Genomic DNA, 23,305 nt, shown 5'->3' with positions numbered 1-23,305 from the left:
AGATGTTGTTTCGTTTCATGACTTATCTTCATTGATTAATTATACTCTATTGACAAATATGGTTTAACGGTAACCTTTACACAAACATGATTGCCAACAGATTTGTCCAAGAGAAACAATTCACATCATAAACTAGGTTTCCATCCAATTGGCGACAGATTTCCATGCGAATATTCTAGAATCAGCATACATAAAATATGTGCATATTCCCTCCAGTGGTGTTTCCACCAAACTGAATTGTTGCGAGAAAAAATCAGTGCGTGATGACGTAGGGAACGCAACATGTACTTTTCCCACTTAAGTTTTCATGTACCGAATACATTTTTTCAATGTGTTTCCGTTGCATTTTCAACACTACGGATAGTTTTGTCACAGAAACTGTTAGAATGTATGCACACATGACTGTAAGTCGCTTTGGATAAAAGCGTCAGCTAAATGGCATATATTATTATTATATTAAATAGCAAATGTTCCTAGTCTGGTTTTGGTACGTGCTCTCGATCCAGCAGCTCACAGAGAGATTTTGGGTAGGTTAGTCTACAATAAAGTATGAGATTATGGATAAAGAGACAGAATATTTTGTTTTGTCAAAAGGCAATCAATCATCGATTATCATATCACCAGAATAAGACCTCGACATTTATTGGAAAGGAGCATCAAGATCACCGTGCACTTTCACCACCCTGTGAAATTCATGATTTCTACGTATTTCATCTGTAGCCTAATAAACTGCTTGCTTTCCGGACGAGTCGTAGGGAGGACCACACACCGCGTCATCGCGTGAGTGACTCCACATTTACTTCGATATGACGGGTATTAATTATATCAATATTTGCACACAAGGCGTTTCCAGCGCCATTTCTCGCATAAATAATTTGACCGACACAAAATATCCCATCATGTCGACGTACAAATTATCTGTCGGCATTTATAAAATTGTATCAAAAACTAAACAGCTATCATTCTTTTTTTGGTTTATACAGGATGACTTCACACACATAAAAACTGTAACTGAAACGTAGTAAAAGGTGTCTTTCATGTAATGTCAGTTTCCAAACAACCTAAAAGTAAAAAATAAAAACATTTAAATCAAAATGACCATTTTGTCGACATCTAAAACAGAGCGTTGACCTTGTGTCTGCTCAGAACAATGACAGAACATTCTAATAGACATGTTGACATCACCACTGTGACGTCATCACGGAACGAGTAGAGTGCTAGCAAAGTAATGTTCTATCTCTCTTTCCAATGATGTGGCATCGATGGCATCCCGAGGATGATAAATATATATATATAATTTTTTTGAGGGGCTTCTGAGTGGCACAGCGGTCTAAGGCACTGCATTTCAGTGCTAGAGGCGTTACTACAGTCCCTGGTTTGAATCCAGGCTGTATCACATCCGGCCGTGACTGGGAGTCCTACAGTGCGGCACACAATTGGCCCAGCGTCGTCAGGTTTGGCCGGGTGGGCCGTCATTATAAATAAAAATGTATTAACTGACTTGCCTAGTTAAATAAAATAAAACAATTAAATAAAATGTAATGTCTGTTTCTAGCCAACTAAAATAAAAATAAATCAAGACATCGTTACATCATCATGTGACGTAGAGTAGAGCTGGTCCTCTATGTTACTGAGTAGAGCTGGTCCTCTATGTTACTGAGTAGAGCTGGTCCTCTATGTTACTGAGTAGAGCTGGTCCTCGTCCTCTATGTTACTGAGTAGAGCTGGTCCTCTATGTTACTGAGTAGAGCTGGTCCTCGTCCTCTATGTTACTGAGTAGAGCTGGTCCTCTATGTTACTGAGTAGAGCTGGTCCTCGTCCTCTATTTTACTGAGTAGAGCTTGTCCTCGTCCTCTATGTTACTGAGTAGAGCTGGTCCTCGTCCTCTATGTTACTGAGTAGAGCTGGTCCTCGTCCTCTATGTTACTGAGTAGAGCTGGTCCTCGTCCTCTATGTTACTGAGTAGAGCTGGTCCTCTATGTTACTGAGTAGAGCTGGTCCTCGTCCTCTATTTTACTGAGTAGAGCTTGTCCTCGTCCTCTATGTTACTGAGTAGAGCTGGTCCTCGTCCTCTATGTTACTGAGTAGAGCTTGTCCTCGTCCTCTATGTTACTGAGTCCGCTACGTGTGGTGCTGTGGTCCGGGTTGAACTTCATATGTTCCTTCAGCTGCTTCAGCTGATAGTAACTCTTCCACAGTCGTAGCAGTAGAAGGGCTTCTCTCCCGTGTGAATCCTCTGGTGCACCTTCAACTCTGAGGACGTGATGAAACGCTTGTCACAGTCGGAGCAGGGTAAGGCCTCTCTCCTGTGTGAGTCCTCAGGTGCACCTTCAAAGTAAAAAAAAAATACACAATATAAATTGTATTAATTAGTAAGAATTTCAGTATATAGTAAATAGCAAGTATTATGTTGTGTAACTGAAATAAAATCCACAACTATATTGTACCTTTAAGGTCCCCTGAGCACGGAAGGTCTTGTCGCAGTAGGAGCAGGCGTAAGGCTTCTGGTCAGAGTGTATTCTCTGGTGGAGCTTGAGGTTGGACAGCTGTTTGAATGCCTTGTCGCAGTAGGAACAGCTGTGAGGTTTCTCCTGGCTGTGGATCTTCTCATGGACCCTGGAGCAACAGATAATACATGAACCAGTAGTTCAAGTTCACTTGAATATCCCACAACGGGACATTGACTGGTTAAGTACTAGTAGTTCAAGTTCACTTGAATATCCCACAACGGGACATTGACTGGTTAAGTACTAGTAGTTCTAGTTCACTTGAATATCCCACAACAGGAACTTGGTTTGTGACAGTTAAAACATTTTTTTTTAAAGACATGACAACATTGAATCATAACAACAGAAAATACAGTTTAATGAAATAAATGACGACATAACGGATGTCGTAATAAAACAAACAGATGACTTAATAATAACTTTCTCCAGATAAAAACGTAGTAACTTGTTACAATGTCCGGTGGTTATTACGTTATCAGGTGAGTAACACATGGGCCCATACTCATAAAGCATCTCAAAGTAGGAGAGCTGATCTAGGATCAGATCCCCTGTACTTATGATGTTGTTCAGATCCAATAGGAGAGCTGATCTAGGATCAGGTCCCCTTGTACATGGATCAGATCCCCTAGGATCAGATCCCCTGTACATGTGATGTTGTTCAGATCCAATAGGAGAGCTGATCTAGGATCAGGTCCCCTTGTACATGTGATGTTGTTCAGATCCAATAGGAGAGCTGATCTAGGATCAGGTCCCCTTGTACATGTGATGTTGTTCAGATCCAATAGGAGAGCTGATCTAGGATCAGGTCACCTTGTACATGTGATGTTGTTCAGATCCAATAGGAGAGCTGATCTAGGATCAGATCCAATAGGAGAGCTGATCTAGGATCAGATCCCCTTGTTCATGTGATGTTGTTCAGATCCAATAGGAGAGCTGATCTAGGATCAGATCCAATAGGAGAGCTGATCTAGGATCAGGTCCCCTTGTTCATGTGATGCTGTTCAGATCCAATATGAGAGCTGATCTAGGATCAGGTCCCCTGTACATGTGATGTTGTTCAGATCCAATAGGAGAGCTGATCTAGGATCAGGTCCCCTTGTACATGTGATGTTGTTCAGATCCAATAGGAGAGCTGATCTAGGATCAGGTCCCCTTGTACATGTGATGTTGTTCAGATCCAATAGGAGAGCTGATCTAGGATCAGATCCAATAGGAGAGCTGATCTAGGATCAGGTCCCCTTGTACATGTGAAGTTGTTCAGAACAGATCCAATAGGAGAGCTGATCTAGGATCAGATCCCTCGATCCAGTCATTTTAATCTAAAAGACAAAAACGGATCCTAAATCAGCACTCCTACTCAGACGGATTATGACTACAGGCCCTGAGTTACCTGAGCTCGCTGGAGGAAGGGAACTTCATGGGGCAGCTGCTGCAGTGGTACGGCTTCTCTCCTGTATGGATACGCTGGTGCTTCTTCAGATGGCCAGACTCTACAAAGGTCTTCCCACAGAAGGAGCAGGAGAACGGTCTCTCTCCGGTGTGCCTGCGCTCGTGGGATTTCAGGTTCCCGTTTGGGCGAAGCCCTTAAAAATCAAATCAAATTTAAAGTGCATTTAAAATCACAACACTCTTTAGTCTGGAGTATTTACACTGAGTGCACAAAACATTAGGAACGTCTTGCTAATATTGAGTTGCCCTTAGAACAGCCTCACTTCCTTGGGGGCGTGGCCTCTACAATAAGAGTTCCACAGGGATGCTGGCCCATGTTGACTCTAATGCTTCCCACAGTTGTGTCATGTTGGTTGAATGTGCTTTGGGTGGTTCAACAGGAAATTGTTGAGCGTGAAAAACCCAGCAGCGTTGCGGTATCTTGACACACTCAAACCGGTGTACCTGGCATCTACCTGGCACCTGGCACCTACCTGGCACCTACCTGGCATCTACCTGGCACCTACCTGGCACCTACCTCAATACTCCGTTCAAAGGCACTTAAATATTTTGTCTCGAGGCTTAACAATCCTTCTTTAAACCGTCTCCTCTCCTTCATCTACACTGATTGAAGTGGATTTAACAAGAGACATCAATAAGGGATCATAGCTTTCACCTGGATTCACCTGGTCAGTCTGTCATGGAAAGAGCAGGTGTTCACACTGTTTTGTACACTCAGTTTATACACCTGGCGACATGGGTACGAATCCTCTCTCTCTCTGTATCTGTCTCCCCTATACATTCAGACTATCACTGTCCATAAAAAACTATAAATTACTACAAAATGTATTTTAAATGTGCAACACTCTTTACAGTAAAAACAATCAAATGACAAAAAGTAAAAGCAAACCATCAGTAAAAGAGATTTAATAAAAATAATCAACCTTCCCACACACCTCACAGACGTAAGGTCTCTCTCCTGTGTGTGTTCTCTGGTGGGTCTTTAGAGATTTAATAAACAGAACCAACCTTCCCACACACCTCACAGACGTAAGGTCTCTCTCCTGTGTGTGTTCTCTGGTGGGTCTTTAGAGATTTAATAAACAGAACCAACCTTCCCACACACCTCACAGACGTACGGTCTCTCTCCTGTGTGTGTTCTCTGGTGGGTCTTTAGAGATTTAATAAACAGAACCAACCTTCCCACACACCTCACAGACGTACGGTCTCTCTCCTGTGTGTGTTCTCTGGTGGGTCTTTAGAGATTTAATAAACAGAACCAACCTTCCCACACACCTCACAGACGTAGGGTCTCTCTCCAGTGTGTGTTCTCTGGTGGGTCTTTAAAGATTTAATAAACAGAACCAACCTTCCCACACACCTCACAGACGTAGGGTCTCTCTCCTGTGTGTGTTCTCTGGTGGGTCTTTAGAGATTTAATAAACAGAACCAACCTTCCCACACACCTCACAGACGTAAGGTCTCTCTCCAGTGTGTGTTCTCTGGTGGGTCTTTAAAGCAGCCAGTATGGTGAAGCTCTTGTCACAGTCTGGACAGGGGAAGGGTCTCTCTCCTGTATTGGGTGAGAACACAAAACACACAACGTATTGAACTTGATTGTCTGATGATTGAATGCCTTTAGAAAAGGTTCACTAGAACGACCTTAAAACAATTCAACCCCCAAAAAAAGTGGACAGAACTTGTGACAAAAATATTTAAAAATATATATATAATATTATTGACCAGATGAATTGAGAACCCGAATACTGAATACTTTCGAAAGGAACCAAAGTTAAAGAAACCTGTGTGTGTGAGTGTGTGTCTCTTCAGCTCGGCTGGTGAGCAGAACCTCTTGGCGCAGGCCGGTACGGAGCAGGGGTACGGTCTCAGTCGGGTGTGGATGACCTGGTGTTTGTCTAAGCTAACAGTGGTGGATAAACGCTTCCCACACCGAGAGCAGAACGGTCTCTGACGACCGCCTTTGGTCTTGTTGGGCTTAGTCCCTGGGTTTGCTGAGATCTGGGGGCTCCTCTCCTCTCCCTCCTCGTCTTCCTCTCTGGATGCAGGGTCCTTGTCCGATGCCCCTCCACCGGCAGGGCCAGACCTGGGGTCGCTATTATGGTGGGGGTTGTTCTTGTCAGGGGTGGCTCTAGGGCCATTGTCAGGGGTGGCTCTAGGGCCATTGTCAGGGCTGGAGTCGTCAGAACTGTGGCTGGTAAGGTCAGAAGTAGGGCTTGGGTTGTCATCTGAGGGAACAGAGAAATCTCAGGTCAGATAAGAGGCTTAGTAACGCCATGGTAGCTCCTCTGTGATGCTGTATAGGATATATTATGGCTCCTCTGTGATGCTGTACTCACTAGTCTGTATAGGATATATTATGGCTCCTCTGTGATGCTGTATAGGATATACTATGGCTCCTCTGTGATGCTGTATAGGATATATTATGGCTCCTCTGTGATGCTGTATAGGATATACTATGGCTCCTCTGTGATGCTGTATAGGATATACTATGGCTCCTCTGTGATGCTGTATAGGATATACTATGGCTCCTCTGTGATGCTGTATAGGATATACTATGACTCCTCTGTGATGCTGTATAGGATATACTATGACTCCTCTGTGATGTTGTATAGGATATACTATGACTCCTCTGTGATGCTGTATAGGATATACTATGGCTCCTCTGTGATGCTGTATAGGATATACTATGGCTCCTCTGTGATGCTGTATAGGATATACTATGACTCCTCTGTGATGTTGTATAGGATATACTATGACTCCTCTGTGATGTTGTATAGGATATACTATGGCTCCTCTGTGATGTTGTACTCACTAGTCTGTATAGGATATACTATGGCTCCTCTGTGATGCTGTACTCACTAGTCTGTATAGGATATACTATGGCTCCTCTGTGATGCTGTACTCACTAGTCTGTATAGGATATACTATGGCTCCTCTGTGATGCTGTACTCACTAGTCTGTATAGGATATACTATGGCTCCTCTGTGATGCTGTACTCACTAGTCTGTATAGGATATACTATGGCTCCTCTGTGATGCTGTACTCACTAGTCTGTATAGGATATACTATGGCTCCTCTGTGATGCTGTACTCACTAGTCTGTATAGGATATACTATGGCTCCTCTGTGATGCTGTACTCACTAGTCTGTATAGGATATACTATGGCTCCTCTGTGATGTTGTACTCACTAGTCTGTATAGGATATACTATGGCTCCTCTGTGATGCTGTACTCACTAGTCTGTATAGGATATACTATGACTCCTCTGTGATGCTGTATAGGATATACTATGGCTCCTCTGTGATGCTGTATAGGATATACTATGGCTCCTCTGTGATGCTGTATAGGATATACTATGACTCCTCTGTGATGCTGTATAGGATATATTATGGCTCCTCTGTGATGCTGTATAGGATATACTATGGCTCCTCTGTGATGCTGTATAGGATATACTATGACTCCTCTGTGATGCTGTATAGGATATACTATGACTCCTCTGTGATGCTGTACTCACTAGTCTGTATAGGATATACTATGACTCCTCTGTGATGTTGTATAGGATATACTATGGCTCCTCTGTGATGCTGTATAGGATATACTATGACTCCTATGTGATGCTGTATAGGATATACTATGGCTCCTCTGTGATGCTGTATAGGATATACTATGACTCCTCTGTGATGCTGTATAGGATATACTATGACTCCTCTGTGATGCTGTATAGGATATACTATGGCTCCTCTGTGATGCTGTATAGGATATACTATGACTCCTCTGTGATGCTGTACTCACTAGTCTGTATAGGATATACTATGACTCCTCTGTGATGCTGTACTCACTAGTCTGTATAGGATATACTATGACTCCTCTGTGATGCTGTACTCACTAGTCTGTATAGGATATACTATGACTCCTCTGTGGTGCTGTATAGGATATACTATGGCTCCTCTGTGATGCTGTATAGGATATATTATGGCTCCTCTGTGATGCTGTATAGGATATACTATGGCTCCTATGTGATGCTGTACAGGATATACTATGGCTCCTCTGTGATGCTGTATAGGATATATTATGGCTCCTCTGTGATGCTGTATAGGATATACTATGGCTCCTCTGTGATGCTGTATAGGATATACTATGACTCCTCTGTGATGCTGTATAGGATATACTATGACTCCTCTGTGATGCTGTACTCACTAGTCTGTATAGGATATACTATGACTCCTCTGTGATGTTGTATAGGATATACTATGGCTCCTCTGTGATGCTGTATAGGATATACTATGACTCCTATGTGATGCTGTATAGGATATACTATGGCTCCTCTGTGATGCTGTATAGGATATACTATGACTCCTCTGTGATGCTGTATAGGATATACTATGACTCCTCTGTGATGCTGTATAGGATATACTATGGCTCCTCTGTGATGCTGTATAGGATATACTATGACTCCTCTGTGATGCTGTACTCACTAGTCTGTATAGGATATACTATGACTCCTCTGTGATGCTGTACTCACTAGTCTGTATAGGATATACTATGACTCCTCTGTGATGCTGTACTCACTAGTCTGTATAGGATATACTATGACTCCTCTGTGGTGCTGTATAGGATATACTATGGCTCCTCTGTGATGCTGTATAGGATATATTATGGCTCCTCTGTGATGCTGTATAGGATATACTATGGCTCTATGTGATGCTGTACAGGATATACTATGGCTCCTCTGTGATGCTGTACTCACTAGTCTGTATAGGATATACTATGACTCCTCTGTGATGCTGTATAGGATATACTATGGCTCCTCTGTGATGCTGTATAGGATATACTATGACTCCTCTGTGATGCTGTATAGGATATACTATGGCTCCTCTGTGATGCTGTATAGGATATACTATGGCTCCTCTGTGATGCTGTATAGGATATACTATGGCTCCTCTGTGATGCTGTATAGGATATACTATGACTCCTCTGTGATGCTGTATAGGATATACTATGACTCCTCTGTGATGCTGTACTCACTAGTCTGTATAGGATATACTATGACTCCTCTGTGATGCTGTACTCACTAGTCTGTATAGGATATACTATGACTCCTCTGTGATGCTGTACTCACTAGTCTGTATAGGATATACTATGGCTCCTCTGTGATGCTGTATAGGATATACTATGACTCCTCTGTGATGCTGTACTCACTAGGCTGTATAGGATATATTATGGCTCCTCTGTGATGCTGTATAGGATATACTATGACTCCTCTGTGATGCTGTATAGGATATACTATGACTCCTCTGTGATGCTGTACTCACTAGTCTGTATAGGATATACTATGACTCCTCTGTGATGCTGTACTCACTAGGCTGTATAGGATATATTATGGCTTCTTCCTCTTCCTCTTTCTTGACGTTGAAGAACCCTGAAGGAAACACACAAGATTTAAATAACGGCAAGTTGTAAATAAACAAATCACAAAGAGAGAGGAGGCAAGAGCACCTGTACTTGGGTGAGCCACACCCCATATCTCTTCCTCCTCTTCTTCTGTTTTCACATGAGCAAAACTCAGGTACGTTGTTAGGGGTGTTGTTAGGGGCCCACAGTCCTCCTGCTTCACCCCCTCAGGGTCTGCATTACTTGGTCTCCATGGATACCTTTGGGCCCAGGGGACCCTGTGAGTTTGGTCTCCTGAGAGAGAAGAAAACAGAAGTGGATTTGTCACTACAATTATTTCCAGACAAAGCATTTTTATGGTTACATGTAGCTTTCTTTAGTGTGCGTATATATATTTTAAACTTTAATATATATATTTACTTTAACATTTTTTTTCTAAGCACATGCCGGCCAGGAACAGTTGTAATGAATATAGTTGTTCAGTTTAACTCAATTCTTTGGTAGGTACCGAACATATTTTAACATGATTAAGTTTGAAAAATGTGTGAATGGCAAGTTGAATGGCTGTTTCCTGGGCTTAAAGGATAATCGCAATACTCAACTGACTCCTTCGTAAACCCAGATTCTGGTTTATTCTACATCATGCCTGAACATGCATCTCTATACATATTCATTGATGGAAACTGCTCGCACCAACATGGTCGCTGCATATCACCATTCTAGCTATTTCACATATAATGTTGAAACGTATCGATTAGACTGCTTCCACCGGGCAAGGAAACTGCTGCTTTGTTCAGAACCACTGAACTGAGCAGACAAAAAAAAAACATACGTCCACCTTCGAAACATTATAAATGTTATATTTGAGTGTATTGTTATCTACTCACCACCACGTCCATTGTATATAGTAGTGCTCTTTGAAAAAAAAGAAGAAGCTCAGAATATGAAACAAACCGGTTGTTGTTTTTCTTCCGGCTTCCGCCTCAGTGTCGTCAGACGTGACCATCTAGACGAGAGTAATCAACTACCGCTTGTGATTTATCTTTTACTTCTGTCTTTTTTTTTTACTGTTAAGCTAGCGAGTTTATAGTTGGCGGATGGTAGCTTCTTATCTTCCCATTTGCTAATACAACTATTCAGCTATGAACTTCGCTTTTGTCTGACGATCGTCGGCCACGGGACTTCGTTGAACGGCGACTTTTGGAGATCACCGTCATATGTGTTGTCCTGGGCAACAGACTTAACAGGTTAACAGGTTTAGCTACCGTTAGCCGTGGCCCTGTCCTGGTTGACATGACAACTTTCCCGACCCCTGTCCTGGTTGACATGACAACTTTCCCGACCTGCCGATGACCCGTATGTCATCCCTGTGATATTCCTGCCCGGTGGGACCATCTTAAACAACACATCATGGATGAGGTGACAGGAAACTTGTCGGGGGAAGGAACCGCTTTCTTTCAATATATATGAGTGTAAATATTTCATGTAGCTCGCTTGCTGGCTTGTCGCCGATGCTAACTAGTGTCTGCTGTCAGTTGAATTGTTGGTTGTAATAACAATGTCGTTTTTAGCAAATCACATAGTCACCATTTTATGTGTCTAGCGTTAACTGTGTTGTTTCGCAATATGAACAAAAACAGCAACAACTTCTTGATTTGAGTTTTTTTAAACTTTAGTATCCGGCAGGAGACGATACAGCACAGCAGTGTAGTGATGTTCCTAACTCAGGGTCCAGCGGACTAGACTGAACCAAGTGCTGAATTTGTTTAAATTGTTTACCTGTAAGGGTGAAGCCTTGCCTGTGCTGTTCTCTGCTACAGGAGTCTGTAGACCAAGTGTCCAACCTGTCTCCTCTTCGCCACAATGCTGGAGCTGACTGCAACCATGGTGACCAGAGCTCACTGTTGAGCCAGCGGGAGATGGTGTTGGAAAACCACGATTATCTCCATCACCGTGAAACACTGGCCTCAAAGGTTTCAGCGGAAGAGAGAGGAGTGTGGTGCGAGTCTGATGTCCCTGTAGTACAACAGAACAACCTCGACAACACAACATCATCCACTAAGAAGTCTTTCCCTTGCTCTGTGTGTGGACGACTCTTCACTACAAAACAGTCCCAGGACCGACACATGAAGACCCACACGGGAGAGAAGCTGTCCACTGCACCGTGTGTGGGAAGAGCTTCTCTCAGCAGTCCTCCTTTAGGATACACCAGAAGAGCCACACGGGGGAGAAGCCCTACCGCTGCCTTGCACCTGACTGTGGGAAGAGCTTCTACCAATCAGGAGCCTTGTTGAGACACGGAAGGGGTCACGCTGAGGGGTCGACTAGACTAAGAGCTGCTGGAGATGTGCTGCCACACCAACAGGAGCTGCTTGTCCAACAGGACGATACCAGTAACAAGGTGGGGAGGACTAGGGCTGTGTCTCAATTGGCACCCTACTCCTTATATAGTGCACTACTTTTGACAGGAGCTGGCTATAATCAGTTACTCAGCCCTATGGGCCCTGGTCAAAGGTAGTGTACTATTTAGGGAATAGGGATTGGTTCTGGTGCCTGGTAAAAAAGTAGTGCACAATATAGGGATTAGGGTGCTATTTGAGACACGACTCCAAGACAACAAGCTGTACAATAACTTCTCAACAGGTTTTAACTGTCTTTAACTTCTCATTGTTGCCTCATTTTAGAATTCTAAACTTCAGGCTGTAGTGGATGTGCAGCCAGAGCAAGAGGATGTCCGTCGGGCTCAAGGTACTGACAGGTGGTCTAGGAAGACATGTTGCTACTATGCAAATCATGTTCAAGTTCCATAAATCACCCAGCCCGGCCCCCATTGATAAAGGGCCGTAGTACCTCAAGGTACTGACGGGTGGTTTAGGAAGACATGTTGCTGCTATGCAAATCATGTTCAAGTGAGTTGCTGGCCCTTTGAGGTCCACAATATACACTGAGTGTACAAAACATTAAGAACACCAGCTCTTTCCATGACATTTATTTATATACACACATATGTATGTGGCAAAAAGTATTTAGTATGTGTGTGTAATCCCCATCCCCGATGAGGAGGCCTTTTTTCTTCTGGTAGGCCTTCAACTATAACAAAACGAATTCACATTGTTTTTAATGAATTGCCTAGTTAAAATAAGTATTTGGTCTACAAACAAGCAAGATTTTTAAATAAACACAGACTGACCAGGGGATATAACAACTTATTGAGAAGCTTTTGTTATCCTTATTTGTCCACCATAATTTTAAATCCTCTTCAATTTAAAATGCTAGATGAAGGGACCCTTTTGGAGCACGGCTGAAAATGGTTGATCCTGATTTAAAGGTAAAACTTGCCTTCTTTAGACTAGTTAAATCCTCTTCAGCATTTGTGTTCGATTACAGGCTCAAAATGGCCAGAAACAAAGCACTTTCTTCTTAAACTCATTCTTGTCTATTCTTGTTCTGAGAAATGAGACTATTCCATGCGAGAAATTACCAAGAATCTGAAGATCTTGTACAACACTGTGTGTATTTCCCTTCACCAGAACAGAACTGGCTCTAACCAGAATAGAAAAGAGGAGTGGGAGGCCCCGGTGCACAACTGAGCAAGAGGACAAGTACATTAGAGTGTCTAGTTGCAGCTTCATTAAATAGTACCCCGCAAAACACCAGTCTCAACGTCAGCAGTGAAAGAGGCGACTCCCTTAGGGATGCTGGCCTTCTAGGCAGAGTTGCAAAGAAAATGCCATATCTCAGACTGGCCAATAAAAATAAAAGATTAAGACAGATTCTGTGGCCATCAGTGTAGTTGAACCCACTGAAGTCGGTTTCGCCTTAACAGCAGTCAGGTCGAGACCTGGTCAACGAGCACGCAATGCTGCCCTGAGACGGTGTTTTGATCTTCTTGGTTGTGCAAAACCCACAGTTTCCTCTGTCCTGTGGCTAGAAAAGCCGGATGTGGAGGTCTTGGTGGTTGCACGTGGTCTTCGGTTGTAAGGACCGGTTGGATGTACTGCCAAATTTTCTAAAAGGATTAAATTCTCTGGCAACAGATGTGTTTGTTAAATCCTGCAGATGAAGGGGAGCATGCCATGTATGCCAAATTTTCTAAATTTTAGATTAAATTCTCTGGCAACAGTGTAGATGAACTCCTTCAGCATGCCAATTTCACATTTCAAAACTTGAGACATCTGTGGCATTGTTTTGTTTGACAAAACTGTACATTTTAGTGGCCTTTTGTCCCCAGCACAAGGTGCACCTCTGTAATGATCATGCTGTTTAATTAAACCTCTTAGGGCTGCAATCCCGTTAACGGGATGATATGACAACAGCAGTGAAAGTACAGGGCGCTTCAAAACAACAGAAATCTCATAATTAAAATTCCTCAAAATACATGTATCTTATACCGTTTTAAAGGTAATCTTGTTATTAATCCCAAAGTGTCCTTGTTTCAAATAGAAGGGAGCGAAAGCACCACAAACGATTATGTTAGGTCACCACCAAAAAAGAAAACTGCCAAAGAGAGGAGTCACAAAAGCACAAAGAGATAAAATGAATCACTAACCTTTAATGATCTTCATCCAGATGACACTCATAGGACTTCATGTGAAACATGTATGTTTTTGTTTGATAAAGTTTATATAAAAAATCTGAGTTTACGTTTACTAGTTCCAAAAACATCAAGTGATTTTGCATAGCCACATCAATTCAACAGAAATACTCATCATTAATGTAGATGATAATACAAGTTATACACGTGGAATTATAGATATACCTCTCCTTAATGCAACCGCTGTGTCACATTTTTCAAGAAAACGGAAAAAGCAAACTAATCAAATCAAATTAAGGCGAGGTAGCTTTGTTATTTTTAGATGTTGTCAATGCGAGTGTTCTTGTCCTCTAGTTCGACAATCCTCTTCAATCAGTAATAACCAACAAGTAATCTAACTAACAATTCCAAAACTTTTGTCTTATACACAGTGTAAGGGGATAAAGAATATGTACATAAAGATATATGAATGAGTGATGGTACAGAGCTGCATAGGCAAGATACAGTAGATGGTATCGAGTACAGTATATACATATGAGATGTGTATGTAAACAAAGTGGCAAAGTTAAAGTGGCTAGTGATACATGTATTACATAAGGATGCAGTAGATGATATAGAGTACAGTATATACATATGAAATGTGTATGTAAACAAAGTGGCATAGTTAAAGTGGCTAGTGATACATGTATTACATAAGGATGCAGTCGATGATATAAGTTCATATATACATATGCATATGAGATGAATAATGTAGGGTATTAACATTATATTAGGGAGCATTGTTTAAAGTGGCTAGTGATATTTGGACATCATTTCCCATCAATTCCCATTATTAAAGTGGCTGGAGTTGAGTGTGTTGGCAGTAGCCACTCAATGTTAGTGGTGGCTGTTTAACAGTCTGATGGCCTTGAGATTGTTTTTCAGACTCTCGGTTCCAGCTTTGATGCACCTGTATAGACCTTTTCTGGATGATAGCGGGGTGAACAGGCATACAGGGTGGCAAAATGATCTTTATTGCCTTCCTGTAACATCGGGTGGTGTAGGTGTCCTGGAGGGCAGGTAGTTTGCCCCTTTTGCAATGATGAGACCTCAATAAAACTGCCTTCCTTAAAAGAGGTGTCCTTAGGGCTCAAAATGGCCCGAAACAAAGATGTGTTACTTCTGCAGGTTTCTGGGCAGTTGCCGTACCGGGCGGTGTGCAGCCCGCCAGGATGCTCTGGCTCTATTGTGCATCTGTAGAAGTTTGTGAGTGCTTTTGGTGACAAGCCCACATTTCTCAGCCTCCTGAGGTTGAAGAGGCGCTGCTGCGCCTGTTCTACAATGCTGTCTGTGTGAGTGGACCAATTCAGTTTGTCTGTGATGTGTACTGCCCAGGAACTTAAAACTACCCTCTCCACTACTGTTCCATCGATGTGGATAGGGGTGTCCTCAAGTCCACAATCATCTCCTTAGTTTTGTTGACGTTGAGTGTGAGGTTTTTTCCTGACACCACACTCCGGTAATCTGTAGGCCGTTGTCGTTAAATCCCTACCACAGTTGTGTTTCCGCAAATTGAGATTGAGTTTGCAGCGACTACAAAATTTAGTGACAAATATTACGCAGTCGTGGGTGAACAGGGAGTACAGGAGAGGGCTCAAATAGGCTTTACAGCGAAAGCCCCAGTGTTGAGGATCAGCGGGGTGTTGATTTTTGCCACCCTCACCACCTGGGGGGCGGCCCGTCAGAAGTCAGTACCCAGCACAAATAGAGATAAAAATAATCACTAACCTTTTTGATGATCTTCAGTCGATGAACAGCATTCTCACAGGTATTCCTGTTGTCCAGATACAGTGTGCAGTGTTGTTTGATAAAGTTCATATTTATATAAAAAAATTGGAGTTTACATTGTCAGGTAGGGTGGAGGTTCACTAGTTCCAAAAACATCCAGTGATTTTGCAAGTAGTGCTACAGGGGTAGTCGTTCAACAGGAAATACTCATCTTGAAGCATAAATATAGATTGATAATATGTCAAACATGGAAGCATGCTATAGATATGCCCTGGGCTCCCGTTAATGCAAAATGTCTTACTCACCTCGTCAGATATGTTTTCGTTGCAGGCCGTGTCAAAAAAAAAGGGCAAAATCTGAGACTGCTCTCAGAAAATAAATACAATTTTCCCGCCATGTTGAAGTCAACAGAAACAAGAAATCACATTATAAATATTCCCTTACCTTTGATGATGTTCATCAGAATGCACTCACAGAATCCTAGTTCCACAATAAATGCTTGATTTGTTCGATAATGTCCATGTAGCTACTTTTGTCAGCGCGTTAGATACACATATCTAAACACTCGTGCAGGTCCCGCATAACCCAAAAACTTCAAAAAGTTATTACAGGTCGAAGAAACATTTCAAACTAAGTATATAATCAATCTTTAGGGTTTTGTTATCATAAATCTTCAATAAATCTTCAATGAAGTTCCAACTGGAGAATTCCTTTGTGTCTAGAGAAGCAATGGAATGCAGGTCGATATCATGTGGAATACGCGTGACCAGGAAATGGCTCTCTGCCAGTCACCTGACTCATTCAGTTCTTATTCAGGCCACAACACAGTAGATGCCTCATTTAAGTTTCTAAAGACGGTTGACATCTAGTGGAAGCCCTAGGAAGTGCAACTTCATCCATATCCCACTGTGAATTCAATAGGGCCTGGGTTGAAAATCGACCAACCTCAGATTTCTCACTTCCTGTTTGGATTTCTTCTCAGGTTTTTGCCTGCCATATGAGTTCTGTTATACTCACAGACATCATTCAAACAGTTTTAGAAACTTCAGAGTGTTTCTATCAATACTAATAATAATATGCATATATTATCAACTGAGACTGAGGAGCAGGTCGTTTACTCTGGTACCTCTGCGCACCTTTCATCCAAGCTACTCAATACTGCCCCTGCAGCCATAAGAAGTTTTAATCAGCTTCTTGATATGCCACACTGTCAGGTGGATGGATTATCGTGGCAAAGGAGAAATGTTCACTAACAGGATCTAAACAAATTTATGCACAAAATGTGAGAGAAATAAGCTTTTTTATGGGAAATTTCTGGGATATTTTATTTCAGCTCGTGAAACATGGGACCAAAACTTGACATGTTGCGTTTTATATTTTTGTTTAGTGTATTTGAAGTCATTCCAAATACTTTATCTGGGACTAATTGGGCTTAATTGAACCAATAAGAATAGAAGTCTTGCGCAATGGAACCAATAAGAGTAGACGCAAAAAAAACGCAATCCCCGCCCATCTGGTACTCCTGGCAAGCTAGAGCAACTCAAACAGTATCTGAAAGATTTCAGATAGTATTTGAACCCAGGTCTGGTGGCCACTGGTCTAACCCAGAGACATATATTTAGAGCGTTGGACCAACTTGGAAATTGTAATTTTGTTCTAATTCTAGACATAGTGACATAGAATTATTTAAATGTTTCCCATGTTATGCTAATGGGGTGCTAACATGGGTTATGCTAATGGAGTGCGAATGGAGTGCTAACATGGGTTATGCTAATGGGGTGCTAACATGGGTTATGCTAATGGAGTGCGAATGGAGTGCTAACATGGGTTATGCTAATGGGGTGCTAACATGGGTTATGCTAATGGAGTGCTTGAGTGCTAACATGGTTATGCTAATGGGGTGCTAACATGGGTTATGCTAATGGAGTGCTAACATGGGTTATGCTAATGGGGTGCTAACATGGGTTATGCTAATGGGGTGCTAACATGGGTTATGCTAATGGAGTGCGAATGGGTTGTGCTAACATGGGTTATGCTAATGGAGCTAGCATTTATGCTAATGGAGTGCTAATGGAGTGCTAAATGCTGAAGTTAATCGCAACATAGCTAATGGAGTGCTAATGGAGTGCTACATGGTTATGCTGGGGTGCTAACATGCCTCCATAGAATCTGAAGCCTTAATCGCCCAGCTGTCTAAACACATGGTTCTGGTCTAACCAATCAATCAAATGTATTTATAAAGCCCTTTTACATCAGCCAATGTCACAAAGTGCTGTATAGAATCCCAGCCTAAAACCCCAAACAGCAATGCTGATGTTGAAGCACGGTGGCTAGGGAGGTACTCCCTAGAAAGGCAGGAACCTAGAAAGAAACCTAGAGAGGAACCAGGCTAAGAGGGTGGCCAGTCCTCTTCTGGCTGTGCCGGGTGGAGATTATAACAGTACATGGCCAAGACGTTCAAACGTTCGTAGATGACCAGCATGGTCAAATAATAATAATAATAATCACAGTGGTTGTAGAGGGTGCACCTCAGGAGTAAATGTCAGTTGGCTTTTCATAGCTGAGCTTTTCGGTTAGAGACAGCAGGTGTGGTAGAGAGAGAGAGTCCAAAACAGCAGATCCGGGGGAAGGTAGCATGTCTGGTGAACAGGTCAGGGTTCCATAGTCGCAGGCAGAATATATATATATATATATATTAGAGAGTAAACCTCTCTCATTCCCACAGGAGACAGTCCTGCCCCTCCTCCCAGCTCCGTCCCTCTACACCGGGAGGACTGACCTGTCCAACACCAGCAGAACCACAACAACACTTCCAACACCTGTCAGAAGTGCGGAGAGCAGTTCTCTACCTTCTACAAGCTGCGTGTCCACCTGACCACCCACAGGGAGAGAAGCCCTTCTCCTGTCCAGACTGTAAGTCCGCTTCTCAGCCCGGGGGCTGTAGGAGTCACACCAGAGGGTAGGTTCAGTTGATTTGACTGCGTCCCAAATGGGATCCTATTACCATTGGACTCTGGTCAAAAGTATGTCCCAAATGGGATCCTATTACCATTGGGATCTTGTCAAATATCCCATTTGGGACGCACTGGGATCCTATTGACAGGAACATTTGGGATGTATCCCCTCTTTATTTAAATTGGTTCAGTTTAAAAAACATTTTTTTAAAAACAAAGAAAATCCCAGAACAATGAAAGTGTTAAAGCTGAAATCCGACCATTGGGATCCACTGTTCACCCAGACTGTCCCAGACTGTTGACCCAGACTGTTGACCCAGGCCGTTGACCCAGACCGTTCACTATATTCACTCCAGACCGTTCACCCAGACCGCTCACCCAGACCGCTCACCCAGGATGTTCACCCAGACTGTTCACCCAGACTGTTCACCCAGACTGTTCACCCAGATTGTTCACCCCAGGCTGTTCAATTTAAAAACTGTTTAAAAGACTGTTCACAGACTGTTCACCCAGACTGTTCACCCAGACTGTTCACCCAGGCTGTTCACCCAGACTGTTCACCCAGGCTGTTCACCCAGACCGCTTCATTCACGACTGTTCACCCAGACCGTTCACCCAGACCGTTTCACCCAGACTGTTCACTGTTCACCCAGACTGTTCACCCAGACTGTTCACCCAGACCGTTCACCCAGACCGTTCACCAGACTGTTCACCCAGACTGTTCACCCAGACTGTTCACCCAGACTGTTCACCCAGACCCGTTCACCCAGACTGTTCACAGACTGTTCACCCAGACTGTTCACCCAGACTGTTCACCCAGGCGCTAATGTTGTAATGAGGGTCCAGCAGCGCACCAGCAAATATGGTGTTCTAGCGCGCGTGCAATGATGTCCGAGGGAAAAGTAAAGTGTTCATCGTTTTCAGTAACTTCTTTATTATTGTAATATCCTAAATGGACGTGGCAGTTCCACCAAATGCAGATTCCATGTTAAAGGATCACTTTAGTCAAACAATATATTTAGGGTATTTTCATTCATTAGCCAATGTTTGTACAACCCCCCAAAAAAAAAAAAAAAATGTTTTAATAATAATTGTGCATTTCAAGTTTTGTAGATTGAGCACTTATTGTCCAAAGCAAAAACTCTGATCGTTAAAAAAAAAATGTTTAATTTAAATACACTTATTTCCAATGGGGTCCTGGGTGTAGGTACACATCAAGGAGAGACCACACCCCTGCCACGACTGTGGTAAAAGGTTCCTTTCCTGGGAGACCTGAAGAGACACCAGCAGAGCTTCTCCGAGGAGAGACCGTACAGCTGCTCCGAGTGCAGGAAGAGTTTCACCCAGCCGGGGTTCTAAGGGCACACCAGGGACACACACCGGGGTAAAAGGTTACCGCTGCCCCTACTGTCACAAGGACTTCTTCACTGCCTCCAGTCTGAGGAGACACAGGAAGCAGGCGCATGCGGAAGAGACCGTTACGCTGCCCCTAGTGGTGGGCTCCAACTGTCACATGCTGGAGAGCCTGGGTCAAGCTGAAGCTGGTGTACCAGGACGCTGAAGGTCATAGTGAAGGAGGAGGAGGATCCTGCTTTTGGTGAGTACATGTTCTGTCACATGTCATGGTCACACCTTATTATGTCAGACCGGTTTAGTTACACACCAACTACTAATAAAACGAAGTATCAAATCAAATCAAATCACATTTTATTTGTCACATACACATGGTTAGCAGATGTTAATGCGAATGTAGCTAAATGCTTGTGCTTCTAGTTCCGACAATGCCGTAATAACCAACAAGTAATCTAACTAACAATTCCAAAACTACTGTCTTATACACAGTGTAAGGGGATAAAGAATATGTACATAAAGATATATGAATGAGTGATGGTACAGAGCAGCATAGGCAAGATACAGTAGATGGTATTGAGTACAGTATATACATATGAGATGAGTATGTAAACAAAGTGGCATAGTTAAAATGGCTAGTGATACATGTATTACATAAGGATGCAGTAGATGATATAGAGTACAGTATATACGTATGCATATGAGATGAATAATGTAGGGTATGTAACATCATATTAGGTAGCATTGTTTAAAGTGGCTAGTGATATATTTTACATCATTTCCCATCAATTCCCATTATTAAAGTGGTTGGAGTTGAGTCAGTGTCAGTGTGTTGGCAGCAGCCACTCAATGTTAGTGGTGGCTGTTTAACAGTCTGATGGCCTTGAGATAGAAGCTGTTTTTCAGTCTCTCGGTCCCAGCTTTGATGCACCTGTACTGACCTCGCTTCTGGATGATAGCGGGGTGAACAGGCAGTGGCTCGGGTGGTTGTTGTCCTTGATGATCTTTATGGCCTTCCTGTAACATCGGGTGGTGTAGGTGTCCTGGAGGGCAGGTAGTTTGCCCCGGTGATGCGTACCAGGCGGTGATACAGCCCGCCAGGATGCTCTCCGATTGTGCATCTGTAGAGGTTTGTGAGTGCTTTGGTGATAAGCCAAATTTCTTCAGCCTCCTGAGGTTGAAGAGGGGCTGTGCGGTGGACCAATTCAGTTTGTCTGTGATGTGTGCCGAGGAACTTAAAACTTACTACCCTCTCCACTACTGTTCCATCGATGTGGATAGGGGTGTTCCCTCTGCTGTTTCTGAAGTCCACAATCATCTCCTTAGTTTTGTTGACGTTGAGTGTGAGGTTATTTTCCTGACACCACACTCCGAGGGCCCTCACCTCCTCCCTGTAGGCCGTCTCGTCGTTGTTGGTAATCAAGCCTACCACTGTTGTGTCGTCCGCAAACTTGATGATTGAGTTGGAGCGTGCGTGGCCACGCAGTCGTGGGTGAACAGGGAGTACAGGGAGAGGGCTCAGAACGCACCCTTGTGGGGCCCCAGTGTTGAGGATCAGCGGGGTGGAGATGTTGTTGCCTACCCTCACCACCTGAGGGCGGCCCGTCAGGAAGTCCAGTACCCAGTTGCACAGGGGCGGGATCGAGACCCAGGGTCTCGAGCTTGATGACGAACTTGGAGGGTACTATGGTGTTGAATGCCGAGCTGTAGTCGATGAACAGCATTCTCACATAGGTATTCCTCTTGTCCAGATGGGTTAGGGCAGTGTGGTTGAGATTGCATCGTCTGTGGACCTATTTGGGCGGTAAGCAAATTGGAGGGGTCTAGGGTGTCAGGTAGGGGTGGAGGTGATATGGTCCTTGACTAGTCTCAAAGCACTTCATGATGACGGAAGTAGAGTGCTACGGGCGGTAGTCGTTTAGCTCAGTTACCTTAGCTTTCTTGGGAACAGGAACAATGGTGGCCCTCTTGAAGCATGTGGGAACAGCAGACTGGTATAGGGATTGATTGAATATGTCCGTAAACACACCGGCCCAGCTGGTCTGCGCATGCTCTGAGGGCGCGGCTGGGGGATGCCGTCTGGGCCTGCAGCCTTGCGAGGTTGACACGTTTAAATGTTTTACTCACCTCGGCTGCAGTGAAGGAGAGTCCGCATGTTTTCCTTGCAGGCTGTGTCCCAGTGGCACTGTATTGTCCTCAAAGCGGGCAAAAAAGTTATTTAGTCTGCCTGGGAGCAAGACATCCTGGTCCGTTTTCTTCTTTGTAGTCCATGACTGACTGTAGACCCTGCCACATACCTCTTGTGTCTGAGCCGTTGAATTGAGATTCTACTTTGTTCTGTACTGACGCTTAGCTTGTTTGATAGCTTGCGGAGGTATAGCTGCACTATTTGTATTCGTCATGTTACCAGTCACCTTGCCTGATTAAAAGCAGTGGTTCGCCAGTTTCATCACCGAATGCTGCCATCAATCCACGGTTTCTGGTTAGGGAATGTTTTAATCGTTGCTACGGAACAACATCTTCAACGCACGTTCTAATGAACTCGCACACGAATCAAGCGTATTCGTCAATGTTGTTATCTGACGCAATACGAAACATATCCCAGTCCACGTGATGGAAGCAGTCTTGGAGTGTGGGAATCAGCTTGGTCGGACCAGCGTTGGACAGACCTCAGTCGGGAGCTTCTGTTTTGAGTTTTCTGTCTGTAGGCAGGGATCAGCAAAATGGGAGTCGTGTCAGCTTTTCCGAAGGAGGCGGGGCAGGGCCTTATATGCGTCGCGGAAGTTAGAGTAACAATGAGCCAAGGTTTTTCCAGCCCTGGTTGCGCAATCGATATGCTGATACAATTTAGGGAGTCTTGTTTTCAGATTAGCTTTGTTAAAATTCCCAGCTACAATGAATGAGCCTCCGGGATAAATGGTGGTGGCTTCCAGTTTGGTAAAGAGTTAAATAAAGTTCATTCAGAGCCATCGATGTCTGCTTGGGGGAATATATACGGCTGTGATTATAATCGAAGAGAATTCTCTTGGTAGATAATGCGAATGACATTTGATTGTGAGGAATTCTAAATCAGGTGAACAGAAGGATTTGAGTTCCTGTATGTTTCTTTGATCACACCATGCCGTTAGCCATAAGGCATACGCCCGCCCCTCTTCTGCCAGAAAGATGTTTGTTTCTGTCGGCGCGATGCGTGGAGAGTCCCGCCTGGCTGCACCGCTCCGATAGCGTCTCTCCAGTGAGCCATGTTTCCGTGAAGCAAAGAACGTTACAGTCTCTGATGTCCCTCTGGAATGCTACCCTTGCTCGGATTTCATCAACCTTGTTGTCAAGAGACTGGGCATTGGCGAGAAGAAT

At 43.5% G+C, this 23,305-nt stretch overlaps 1 protein-coding gene and 2 long non-coding RNA genes across 3 annotated transcripts; 1 reads left to right on the top strand and 2 right to left on the bottom strand.

Annotated features, from left to right (window-relative positions):
• Positions 1 to 2,072: 2,072 nt before the first annotated feature.
• On the bottom strand, positions 2,073 to 5,890 carry LOC127917941 (protein krueppel-like). Its single transcript, XM_052501105.1, has 6 exons — positions 5,738 to 5,890; positions 5,390 to 5,508; positions 3,898 to 4,090; positions 2,448 to 2,616; positions 2,281 to 2,328; positions 2,073 to 2,177 (listed from the first exon to the last, which is right to left on the bottom strand). Exons 3-6 carry the CDS (start codon positions 3,924 to 3,926, stop codon positions 2,073 to 2,075), a joined length of 351 nt encoding a protein of 116 aa, XP_052357065.1. The 5' UTR covers positions 3,927 to 4,090; positions 5,390 to 5,508; positions 5,738 to 5,890.
• Positions 5,891 to 5,900: 10 nt separating this feature from the next.
• On the bottom strand, positions 5,901 to 10,367 carry LOC127917935 (uncharacterized). The gene is made up of 4 exons (XR_008098052.1): positions 10,234 to 10,367; positions 9,452 to 9,640; positions 9,315 to 9,374; positions 5,901 to 6,181 (listed from the first exon to the last, which is right to left on the bottom strand). It is a non-coding gene; the product is annotated as an uncharacterized LOC127917935 (long non-coding RNA).
• Positions 10,368 to 10,629: 262 nt separating this feature from the next.
• Positions 10,630 to 12,087, top strand: LOC127917936 (uncharacterized). The gene is made up of 3 exons (XR_008098053.1): positions 10,630 to 10,765; positions 11,167 to 11,747; positions 12,031 to 12,087. It is a non-coding gene; the product is annotated as an uncharacterized LOC127917936 (long non-coding RNA).
• The last annotated feature ends 11,218 nt before the right edge of the window (positions 12,088 to 23,305 follow it).

Source organism: Oncorhynchus keta, unplaced genomic scaffold (genome assembly GCF_023373465.1).
Source record: "Oncorhynchus keta strain PuntledgeMale-10-30-2019 unplaced genomic scaffold, Oket_V2 Un_contig_1248_pilon_pilon, whole genome shotgun sequence".
Taxonomy (NCBI): Eukaryota; Metazoa; Chordata; class Actinopteri; order Salmoniformes; family Salmonidae; genus Oncorhynchus; species Oncorhynchus keta.
The sequence above is the reverse complement of the archived record's forward strand: the minus strand, read 5'-3'. Positions and strand labels throughout refer to the sequence as shown.